Source organism: Macaca fascicularis, chromosome 11 (genome assembly GCF_037993035.2).
Source record: "Macaca fascicularis isolate 582-1 chromosome 11, T2T-MFA8v1.1".
Classification (NCBI taxonomy): Eukaryota; Metazoa; Chordata; class Mammalia; order Primates; family Cercopithecidae; genus Macaca; species Macaca fascicularis.
In genome coordinates, this window is record NC_088385.1 from 1500742 (window position 1) to 1513329 (window position 12588).

The following is a 12588-nucleotide window of genomic DNA, read 5'->3' on the forward strand; positions in this document are numbered from 1 at the left end:
CTCAAAAAGTTCTCTGTGCTCCTTTGCCGTTCATTTTCTCCCCCTCTAACCCCAGAACCGATCGTTTGGCTATCAGTTTTGCGTTTTCTAGATGGCCATGTAAATGAAATCAGTAGACTTCTGTGTCTGGTTCCCTTCCTTTAGCATAATGCTTTCCAGAGTTATCCGTATTATTGTACATAGCACTCTGTTTATTTTTGTTGCTGAGTAGCATTCCATCATAAGGACCCATCACAATTTACTTGCCTGTTCACCAGTTGATAGATATTTGGTTTGTTTCTAGTTTTTGGCTATCATGAGTAAAATTGTTATGAAATTTTCCACGCAAGTCTTTGTGTGGACATATGTTTCCATTTCTCTGGGGTAAATATCTAGCAGTGGGACTGCTGGATCATATGGTAAGTGTATGTTCAATTTTAATTATTAGAGAGTCAAGCTATTTCCCAAACTGGCTGAACCACTGTACTCCCAGTAGCAACGTATGAGAAACTAGTTGCTCCCGCATCCTCACAAGCCATTTTTAATTGTAGTGATTTTACCTGGTATGTGGTGACATTTCATAGTAATTTTAATTTTCACTTCCTTAGTGACTAATGATGGACATCTTTTCAAGTGCAGACTTATCCATTCATTTATATTGTTTGGTGAAGTATCTGTTCAAATCTTTTGCACACATTTTTACTGTACTATTATCTTAAGGTTGAATTGTAAGCGTTTCCTATATATTCTGTTTACAAATATTTTTTCAGATATTTGTTTTGCAATATTGACTCCCAGTCTGTGGCCCTTTCATTTCCATAACATCATCTTTAAAGAACAAAAATGTCTGGCTGGGCACAGTGGTTCACACCTGTAATCCCAGCACTTTGGCAGGCTGAGGCAGGAAGTTTCCTTGAGACCAGGAGTTTGAGACCAGCCTGGGTAACACAGAAAGACCTTGTCTCTATTCTATAAAAAACAAACAAAACAAACAAAAAGAACACAAATTTCTAATTTTGATGAAGTCCAGTTTAACTATTTTTTCTTTTATGGTTTGTGCTTTTTGTGTCCTTAAAAGTCTTGTATTTTTATTTTCTGTAGAGACAGGGTTTTGCTATGTTGCCCAAGCTGGTCTTGAACTCCTGGTCTCGAGTAATCTTCCTGGGCTCCTAAAGTGTTGGGATCACAGATGTGAGCCGCTGCAGCCGGACCTAAAAGTTCTTCGCTTAGGCCAGGTGTGGTGGTTCACGCCTGTAATCCCAGCACTTTGGGAGGCTGAGGTGGGCAGATTACGAGGTCAAGAGATTGAGACCATCCTGGCCAACAGGATGAAACCCCGTCTCTACTAAAACTACAAAAATTAGCTGGGCGTGGTGGCAGGTGCCTATAGTCCCAGCTACTTGGGAGGCTGAGGCAGGAGAATTGCTTGAACCTAGGAGGTGGAGGTTGCAGTGAGCCAAGATTGTGCCATTGCACTGCAGCCTGGCGATAGAGCGAGACTCCGTCTCAGAAAAAAAAAAAAAATTCTTTGCTTAACCCAGAGTCACAAAGATTTTCTCCTGTTTTCTTCTCGAAGCATTATAGTTTTAACCCTTATTTAGAATTGAACTGTCTTCTTGAGGAATTGACCTCTTCGTAATTATGAGAGATCCCTTTCTACCCCTGTTAATCGTCCTTGCTTTGTATTAATATAGCCACTCTTGTTTTATTTTGATTGGTGTTTTCTTGGTATATATTTTTTAACCCTTTTAATCTGTGTTTTAACTTTAAAGTTTTTTTTTTATAGGCAGTATGTAGTATGGTGTTGTTTTTTATCCAATCTCTTAATGTCTTCCATTGAATTGGAGAGTTTAAAAGAGTTTAAACCATTTAATTTTAACATAATTGTCAGTGTAGTTGAACTGAAATTATCTTGTTGGTCAGTTTTCTAGTCATTTCATTTGCTCTCTTTTTGTTCTTTTTCTTCCTTCTTTTGAATTATGTAAGTATTTTTTAATGACTCAATTTTATCCCTACTACTGGTTTATTACCTATACCTCTGTATCTGATGTGATTGCTTCAGTGTTTCCAATATGCAACTTGAACTTATTATAGTTTACCTTCAAATAATATTATGCCATTTCATATATAGTATAAGACCCTAATAACATTATTCTTCCATTTCCTCCTCCTGTCCCTTATGCTATAACCATTATACATTTACTTCTATATATATATATTTTTTAAATTTTATTTACTTCAAAATATTTTTTGTTTTTTAGAGACAAGGTCTCACTATGTTGCCCTGGCTGGTCTCAAACTCCTGGCCTCAAGTGATCCTCACACCTCGGCCTCCCAAAGTGTTAGGATTACAGGCATGAGCTACCATATCCCACTTACTTCTTCATATATTATAATGCATATCATACCTTGTTATTACATTTGCTTGAAGCCATCATTTACCTTTTAACATGACTAATAAAATGCCTTTTATGTTTTCTTTTATTTATTTTGTTTTTTATTTTCGGGCCTTTTATATTTCCCAACATATTTTTTTCTGGTATTTTCATTCCTTGTTTAAATCCTAATTTACTAATCCTTTTACTAATATTCTAATACTTTCCTTTAAAAATTTCTTGCAACACAGGTCTGCTTGCAATGAATTCTCTCACCAAAAAATATATCTAGATTGCATGGGGAGTAGTGGTGAAACAGTCCAACAGGTGTATTTTGTAAAAGCTTCCTAGGTGATTCTGATAAATCTTTTCCTGTCAGAGCATGTTAAAGCCTGGGACATTTAAAATATTTTCCCCTATGTTCCTTCCAGATAATGTGAAAGACTTATACTTGGTAATGTCATATGGTGAAATACTATGCAGTTAATAAAGAACGATGTTTCCAGAGAGTATGTAATACAATGGAAAAGCTGATGACATGATTATAAAATTTTTATCTGTCTGGAAAGAAATGCACCTACATATTAAAGGTTGCTATCTATGGCTGGGTAGATTTTCTGGTAATTTTCACTTTCTTCCATATTTTATTCTGTAACATTCAAATTATCTGCGGTGAGTGAGAATATATTAAGAAATTCACAAAATAAAGATATGAGTATTCGGCTGGGCACAGTGGCTCACAACTGGCCAACATGGTGAAACCCCATCACTACTAAAAATACAAAAAATGAGCCAGGCATGGTGGTGTATGCCTGTAGTCCCAGCTTCTTGGGAGGTTGAGGCAGGAGAATCACTTGAACCCGGGAGGCAGAGGTTGCAGTGAGCCAAGATTGTACCACTGCACTCCAGCCTGGGCGACAGAGCGAGACTCCGTCTCAAAAAAGAAATAGCACACTTTGGGAGGCCGAGACGGGAGACTGAGAGCATACTGGCTAACACGGTGAAACCCCGTCTCTACTAAAAACACAAAAAACTAGCCGGGCGTGGTGGCGGCACCTGTGGTCCCAGCTACTCGGTAGGCTGAGGCAGAAGAATGGCGTGAACCTGGGAGGCAGAGCTTGCAGTGAGCTGAGATCACGACACTGCACTCCAGCCTGGGCGACAGAGTGAGACTCCATCTCAAAAAAAAAAAACCACAAAAAAGATCTGAGTATTCCCCAGAAGTAACCCCCCTTTTCATTTTGGTGTATACTACCTAGACTTTTTCTGTATGCCTTTAAATACACATAGAAACATAACTTTTAAAAAAAAAATACAAGATGTGATCTAGTGCATATTATCCTGAAACTTGAGTCTTTCACTTAATAGTTATGGCGCCACATAGATATTTATCTCCTTTTTCCTACTGTTGCATGGTGTACCCCAAATTGGATATACCATAGTTTAACTATTTTCTTTTTGATGAACATGCAGATCATTTGGATTTTTTGTTACAGATAAAGCCACAGTGAATGGTTTTTTGTTTTGTTTTTGTTTTTCAGAGACGGGATCTTGCTCTGTCACTCAGATTGGAGTGCAGTGGTGTGATCATAGCTCACTGCAGCCTCGACCTCCTGGGCTCAAGTAATTCTCCCACCTCAACCTCCCAAGTAGCTGACTACAAGCACACACCACTGCACCTGGCTATAGTGAATATTCTTATAGATATTTATTTTCTTTTTTTTTTTTGAGACAGAGTCTTGCACTGTTGCCCAGACTGGAGTGCAGTGGCATGATCTTGGCTCATTGCAACCTCTGCCTCCTGGTTCACGTGATTCTCCTGCCTTAGCCTCCTGAGTAGCTGGGATTACAGGCACACACCACCCCACCTGGCTAATTTTTTGTATTTTTAGTAGAGACGGGGTTTCACCATGTTGGCCAGACTGATCTCGGACTCCTGACCTTGTGATCTACCTGCCTCGGCCTTCCAAAGTGTTGGGATTCCAGGCGTGAGCCACTGCACCCAGCCTCTTATAGATATTTCTTAGGAAACACGTGCAGGTGTTTTTCCAAGATAGGTACCAAAAAGAAAGAAAAAGGCGATGCACATTGTACATTTTAATAATTGCTGACAAACTGCCCTCAGAAAAGGTTGTACTAAGTTACCATATCATTAACAGCACGTTTCCCCACATCCTTGCCAACACTTGATATTACCAATCCTTAAAAATTTTGCAAATTGCCATGATGGGGACACTAAAAGAAAAAAAAAACTTTTTTTTTTTTTGTGCTCAATTTACACCAGGCGTGGTGGTTCACACCTGCAATCCTAGCACTTTGGGAGGCTGAAATAGGAGAACTGCTTGAGTCTAGAGAGTTCAGACCAGCCAAGGTAACATAGTGAGACTTCATCTCTACAAAAAACTTAAAAATTAACTGGACATGGTGGTGCACACTTGTGGTCCCAGCTACTTGGCAGGCTTGAGCCCAGAAGTATGAAGCTACAGTGAGCTGTAATTGCACCACTGCACTCCAGCCTGGACAACAGAGTGAGACTCTGTCTCAATAAAAGATAATCTTTCAATTTTATGAGAGAAAATAATATATTTTAATCTGCATTTTGCTAGTTACTGAGTTTCAGCATTTTTTTCATGTTTATTTTTGTTATTTGCATTTACTGCTTTATTTCATTTTATTTTTTTTGAGACAGTCTCGCTTTGTTGCCCAGGCTGGAGTGCAGCGGTGCAATCTTGGCTCACTGCAACTTTCGCCTCCTGGGTTCAAGTGATTCTCATGCCTCAACCTCCCGGGTAGCTGGGACTATAGGCGCACACCACCATACTCGGCTAATTTTTGTATTTTTAGTAAAGATGGGGTTTCATCATGTTGGCCAGACTGGTCTTAAGCTCCTGGCCTCAAGTGATCCTCCCACTGAGGCCTCCCAAAGTGCTGGGATTACAGGTGTAGGCCACCATGGCATTTACTGCTTTCTAAATTATCTTTTCATATCCTCCTTTTCTACACAGTGGTTTGCCTTTTTCTCAGTGATTTAAGAGGTTTTTTTTTTCCATATCTTTTGGATATTAATCTTTTGTTATACAGTCTCCAGAGTTTTTCTGGCAGCTTGTGTTTTGTTGAATAGATTATCAATTTTGATATTGTCAAATATTTTTCTTTGTGGCTCTTGGATTGTTCTTTGAAGCCCTTTAGTACCTTATGTTCTCCTATATTTAAAAAATTCTTTAGATTTTTTTTAAAGTTTAGTTATTCAATCTATGTGGAAATTAATTTTGTGAACAGTCTGAAGTAAACTGACCTCATTTATTTTTCAAATGAATAATTGTCCAAGCACTGTTTATTATTTCGCCTTACTGACTTCAAATGCAATTTTCCTTATATATATATATGAACTTCCCATACATACATGAGACTGTTTCTGTACTCTCCTGTTTCATTGCCTATGCTTACCTCAATACCATACAGATTTAATTTTGTGGTTTTATAATATACTTTGATATAGGTAAAATCCCATCCCCTCTATTTCATTTATAATATAAAGTTCTTAAAAACTATTCTTCATTGTTTAGCTGCCTGATTTTCACTGCCTACTTCCAGATGACAGGGTTCCAGATGACAAAGAGGTAAAATAAAAATTACCCATAGGCAAGACAAAGGAGCATGGGAAAATGAGGGGAAGGAGACAAAGAAAAAAAGAGAAATGCTCTTAAGATGGGACAATTTTTTCCCCTACACTTCAAGAAGCAACTTTATGTATTAATATTATGCCACATTCAAAGTAAGGCAGATCTTGTGTGTTCAGGATATTTCAGTCACTGTCTAAATCAAAAGTGTCTCTTTCATTGCTAGCTAGTTACCAATGGCAGAAACCATGTAAACGAAAAATGTGAATGGATGGGAATAGAAAGAAACATGAATCAATCAATGTGAGAACATGAACAAGAACTAGAGAGAACAGAGAAATGGTGAGAGAGAATAACATACTTGTATCCTTGTGGAACCAAATGTCAGGAAGTCAAACCTCTGAGCTTAGTGCATTCATTGTATCCTGGTTTCTTTGTTACCTCTGTTTATGGTCACTTGATGTTTTATACGGAATACAGAGAGGTTGATTCTTTACTCGATAATTGAAACAACAGAGAAAGGAAAAGTACTATTAGGAATTATAGTAATGAGTAACAGAAAATATCATTTACTTGGAGATAGGTTGGTAAGCATTAAAAAGAACTGAGTGAGCCGGGATCAAGCCACTGGACTACAGCCTGGGTAACAGAATGAGACTCTCTCAAAAAAAAAAAAAAAAAAAGTGAACAAAAAAGTGTTAGTAAAATATGCACACCAAACAACATAACCTTTAAATCTAATCATTGTACGTAACAAGATTATATTCAACTTAAAATTGTATCTGTTTTCATTGTAAAGCTAACATTACACAAGTGGGAAAAGCTGTCTCCTAGGCAAGTGTGGTTTTAAGTCAACAATTAATTAAATTACTTACAATGAATTTAGTTGTTCCTGGTTGAAAAGACATGTTGATAGGGCATGGTGATTATCAAGGGACTTGTGTCCAATGCAGTGTGGCCAAAGTTTCAGGGCTCAGTAAACAGGAACAGGCAATAATAAAATCCTTTAATAACCACTCACACAAAAATATCCTAATTTTTTTATGGTGCCAAAAGGGAACATTGTGATTTACTGATCTTCTTTTAACTTGCCAATTTGTAATTAGCTGCCTTATGTTTAAAATCAGACTATTTTTCCTCCTGAAGCAACAATTGGGCAAGTTTTATTTGACTCAAGAAGTATAATAAAAATGTATTTTACGGCCATTTCTTCCCTTGCTTACAGTAGGTTTACGGTTAGAAATACACTCTTAATTCCATTTACCATAATGAGATTATTTACCATTACCAGCAGCAAACGAATGAAAGATACATTTTCTAGAGCAATGGAACACTAATATTTTAGTACTCTAGTTGTCCCTACTGAATTGGCATTTTAAAATGTTCACAACCTGTCAGCTTCATGAAACCTCACAATCATTGGCTTCAAACATTGTTGTAAACTCGAAAGGGTAGCTTGTGATAAACAACAACAAAAAGAGAAAGAAAACAGCATTAACCATTTTACGGATCAGATGAATTAACATGAACTGCACGGCAAGAATTCTGCAGGTGGAGCTCATCCGAGAACTGTGCTAAGGAACCTCCTGCCGAGTTCCTCGCTGGCTGCTCGCTCGCAGCGTGGTCCTCGGCCCGGGACGCGCGCTTCCGAGCTGGTTCCGCAGCGGGCGCCCAAGAGAGGCGGCCGCGCCCGGACGCTCTGATGCGGTTGCGTACGTTTTCCGCGCTTCCCGCTCTCCACCGGTTGGACCGAGGCTTTTAAACTGCCATCTGCTCCCGAGTCCGGCCTCCTACTCCGTCTGGTGCCCCCTGGTGCTCGTCCCCTCCGCATCTTGAGGAGCTGCGAGGAGCACAGGGGTCCAGGGAGACAAGGATGCTTTCAAGAAAAACATGCCATGGCGCCGAGCCGCAGGGATCCACGTTTCCCGGGCCCAGGGCCCTGGTAGACGTTGCATGTGGACACTGAGGAGCTCTGGAGAAAGAGGGGGTGTTGTTTCACGGAGCCACCCAGCAGAAGAAAGGTGGAAAATAAGTTTCAACCAACTACAAAGGCAGAAGTCAGCCCAGCCCCCCCAAGTGTGGCCAAAGACCCATAGATCCGTAGACCTTATCTTTTCTTGAATCCACCGCTCCCCCAACCCCGCTTTTATTATCTTTCAGGCAAAGCCAAGAGGGAGTTCACTAGGATCCCCCATTTCAGTCAGGCAGCCCTTTTTTGAGAGCCGGAATATCCGTGTCGGGCGGGAGCTGAGAATGTGGCCTTAATTGTTGAGGGGAGGAGGATGGAAGATAATCCTGTCTCCTCCTCCAATCCATTTAATCAATATTAATTTCATGCACCATCTTCACAAAGTTTCTTTTCCCCTCCTCCGACTCAGAACTCAGGCTCCGGTTATCCGGCTTTACCCTTCCCCTCCACCCCCACAGCCCTGCAGTCACTCAACACTACTGCGGCTCTCTCCATTAAAGATGAACAACAGATCATTTTTCATTGCATGGCAACCCTAAGAGCTCTCTCGCTTAGCAGAGCATGATGGGAGTCTTTCCATCTCCCCCCCACCTTCCTCTTTTTTTTTTTTCCCTTCCTTCCCTTCTTCCACAATTAATCCCTAAATAATGATTTTCCTAAGCTCGCGCGGACTTCAGGATGGGGTTGAGCGACCCGCGATGACGCTCCCATCAGCCTTTCAGAAGGGACGGTTTCTAAAGAAAACTACAACTCCCACGAGGCATCAGGCTACAGCAACCGCGAGGCATCACGGAAGTCGTAGGCACTTTTCTCCTAGGTCCCGTTCATCTCCTCCAACCCGTAAACTATAAGTCCCAAGGTGCCTCGGGGCTGGCACGCCTGCGCAAAACCCCGGAGCGAGGTGGGGGGTGGGGCTGCCCCGGGCGGCGGGGGGCGGGATCCGAGCGGGCTGTGTGGAGGCTTCAGACTCCCGGCGCCATTTAGCGCAGAGAGTTTCCCGGGCGGACGCGGCTCCTCTCTCGGCCCCTCCGCACCCCCGTCTTCGGTGACAGAAGGCGCCTGGTGGGGGTGACTGCTCTTTTCTCTCCCTGTTCCCCCTCACCCAGTCCTCTAGGTCTCCTCTCCTCTTGCCTCAGAGAAGCAGCGGAGCTCGGGCCCCGCGGTGAGCGGCCCTCCCCTCCCCGCCGTTCCCTCCGCCGTCAGCCCCCGGCACCGGCCCGGGAGGAGGCGGGTTCGCCAGGCCCGGGGCGGGCGGGGAGGCCTCGGGGAAGGGGGGGCCCGCTCCTCAGGCGCCGAGGCTCCGAGGCTCCGGCCCTTCGCCCCGGGGCGATGGGCGACCAGTGAGGCCGGTCCCCATCGCGGGGGGCGCGTGTGGGAGGCGGCGGCCGCCGAGTGACCGGAGCCGGGCCGCGGCCTTCCTCGCTCGCCTCGGCCCCTCCCACTCCCTGCCCCGGGGCTGCCACCGCCCGGGCGTCGGAGCTGGTCCCGTGCTCGCGGCGCCGCCGCCCTCTGGGCCTAGCCCGCCCGGCTCGGCGAGCGGGGCAGTGGGAGCCGCGTCCGCCGCATCCGCCTCGACTCGGTGCCGGCCCCGGGCCCTCCCCTCATGACTGCGGCGCCTCCGCTGCCGCCGCCCGCCCGGCCGCCGCTCGCCGCAGGATGGATGCGGACCGTGCGGCGCTAACCCCCGCGGCTCCGCTCCCGACTCGCCCGCCTTCGAGCCCTCCTCGCGAGCCGCAGCAGTCTCGGTGCCAGCGGCCCGCCTCGCCCTCGCTGCGGCTGGTCAGTGCTGAGTGAGGCGTCTCCGGGTCGGCGCGAACCCGCCCGGCCGCGGTGCCCTGCAGACCTCCGCGCGGGCGGCTCGGCCCTCACGCCCTTTCCATCCGCGACTCCGAGCCCGCTCGCCTCTCGCCAGCGAACCGACCATGTCTGGCGGCGCCGCGGAGAAGCAGAGCAGCACTCCCGGCTCCCTGTTCCTCTCGCCGCCGGCTCCTGCCCCCAAGAATGGCTCCAGCTCCGATTCCTCCGTGGGGGAGAAACTGGGGGCCGCGGCCGCCGACGCCGGGACCGGCAGGACTGAGGAGTACCGGCGCCGCCGCCACACGATGGACAAGGACAGCCGCGGGGCGGCCGCGACCACCACCACCACCGAGCACCGCTTCTTCCGCCGGAGTGTCATCTGCGACTCCAATGCCACTGCGTTGGAGCTCCCCGGCCTCCCTCTTGCCCTCCCCCAGCCCGGCATCCCCGCGGTTGTCCCGCAGAGTGCCCCACCGGAGCCCCACCGGGAAGAGACCGTGGCCGCCACCGCCGCTTCTCAGGTAGCCCAGCAGCCTCCAGCCGCTGCCGCCCCTGGGGAACAGGCCGTCGCGGGCCCTGCCCCCTCGACTGTCCCCAGCAGTACCAGCAAAGACCGCCCAGTGTCCCAGCCTAGCCTTGTGGGGAGCAAAGAGGAGCCGCCGCCAGCGAGAAGTGGCAGCGGCGGCGGCAGCGCCAAGGAGCCGCAGGAGGAACGGAGCCAGCAGCAGGATGATATCGAAGAGCTGGAGACCAAGGCCGTGGGAATGTCTAACGATGGCCGCTTTCTCAAGTTTGACATCGAAATCGGCAGAGGCTCCTTTAAGACGGTCTACAAAGGTCTGGACACTGAAACCACTGTGGAAGTCGCCTGGTGTGAACTGCAGGTAAAGCCCCACCTACTTCTTTATTTGAAGGTCCTCTGGATCCCAAATTTGGCTTGGCGAAGCCAGTTGATGGAGTTCACCCTTCACTTGGCATTCTCTAACTGTTGGACTCCGAGTGGGAGGGGGAGGTCAACTTTTGAAAGGGGTTGAAATTAGGAGAATGTGGAGCATGTGCCTCGGTGTTGGGATAGGATAAGAATTACTGGTAGCCAGAGGGATTTGCTACCGGGCAGGGGTGGTGAAGGTCATCTTAGTATAAACGAATTGTCTCCTGGTTTAGTGTCTGGCAAGGAACTTGGAATGAGGGGGGAAGTTGAAAGTACAGATGCTTCTTCCTCTGTGCGTTTCAGTCTCATCAGAGGCTCTGCAGTGATGAGCTGCCTCTGGGCGTAGAAGCGTGTTTCCATTCCTGAGATCAGGCTGTTCTTTTTAAATGAGAACGACCTTGTACTTTTGGATATATCTTACTTGATGGTTGCACAGGCATTTAGTATAAAATAAGTATTAAAAAAAGACTCTTCTCTGCCCCTTTTGGATGAATGCCTTGGCCGTAGTGACGTGCAAATAAATGTTTGATGTTGTTCTACCTAATGATGCTTAAGCCTTACAGTAGCAGCATTGCTCTGACATTGTTCGTTAAACTAACGTCTTTCAGCCCATTCACTATACAGCGAATAGTACAGGAGCCCATGCAAAATTGTGTAAGTGCTTTGAGAGTTGTAATGTCATCATCATTATTTTAATCTTATAAAATATTTTTAAGCTAAACTTTCCCAAGAGTCCAAAGGAGTCGCAATACTTCCTTTTTTAACCTCTAGTGGTGTAAATAATGGTGTGTCATTCTGGTTGACTAGTACATTCTAGGTTTAAACAGCTGAGTTTGCGCTACTTGTTGCTTGACTAACTGAAGCAGCTTGCTTGAATGTTGCCCTGACTGGGCATAGGTGAACATAGGTTATTAGTAGGAGCAGGGTTATACTGAAGGAAAAAAGTCAGCCACATTATGCATACATAAAAAAATGTCATTAGACCAGCCTGATACAGGATATGAAAATAACTGAATGATCTTGGAACTTGTTTTATCCATGAACTAATATGTTAACATGTAACCCTTTGAATGTCAGGTTCCAAATAATTAAGGCCATATCAAATGTGAAATTAACACAGCATGTGGAAGTAAACTTAAAAACTAAGAAGTTCTTTACAAACATAATCATTTCTTAACTTTTACAGTTAATGATGTAGAACTTCTAAGGTAGTGTGAAATTAAAAGTACTCATTAATTTTATAGTATTTTAGAATTGGAAAGGTGACAGATCTTAAAAAAAAAAACAACAACGAAAACTATTCCTTTTCGTCAGTCATACTCAAAAAACTTAGTCTGGGCCAGGCGCGGTGGCTCACGCCTGTAATTCCAGCACTTTGGGAAGCCAAGGCGGGTGGATCACGAGGTCAGGAGTTTGAGACCAGCCTGACCAACATAGCGAAACCCCGACTGTACTAAAAATACAAAAATTAGCCGGGTATGGTGGCACGCGCCTGTAATCCCAATACTTGGGAGGCTGAGGCAGGATAATAGCTTGAACCCGAGAGGCGGAGGTTGCAGTGAGTGGAGATCACACCATTGCACTGCAGCATGGTGACAGAGCGAGATTCTGTCTCAAAAACAAAAACAACTTATGTCTGATTCCTTTTGGTTTACAGGCAGAAATTTACAGAATTTACATTTCTTTCTTGTACTTTCGACGCCTATTGCTACTGATGCTGGAATTTTATTCTTCCATTATAGTTCTATATTTGAATAGGTGCTTTTTAACAATTTTTTTTTTCCTTAACCGGTTACCTTACTTTTTTGAGACTGGACCCAATTACTTGTTGAGCACTTTATGAATTAATTTTGTTAGTTTTAATTATTTCACTTCTGAGACTTTTCAGAATGTGATGTGTGTTTTCCCTTTATCACC

At 44.8% G+C, this 12588-nt stretch overlaps 1 protein-coding gene across 50 annotated transcripts in view; it reads left to right on the forward strand.

Annotated features, from left to right (window-relative positions):
* Positions 1-8918: 8918 nt before the first annotated feature.
* WNK1 (WNK lysine deficient protein kinase 1) overlaps positions 8919-12588 on the forward strand; it is a 158509-nt gene continuing 154839 nt past the window's right edge. For all 50 annotated transcript variants that reach the window (XM_045366351.3, XM_045366355.3, XM_045366354.3 and 47 more), the window contains exon 1: positions 8919-10624. In XM_045366351.3, coding sequence (XP_045222286.2) covers positions 9866-10624 — 759 coding nt within the window. In that variant the 5' untranslated portion in view covers positions 8919-9865. The remainder of the gene's footprint in view (positions 10625-12588) is intronic.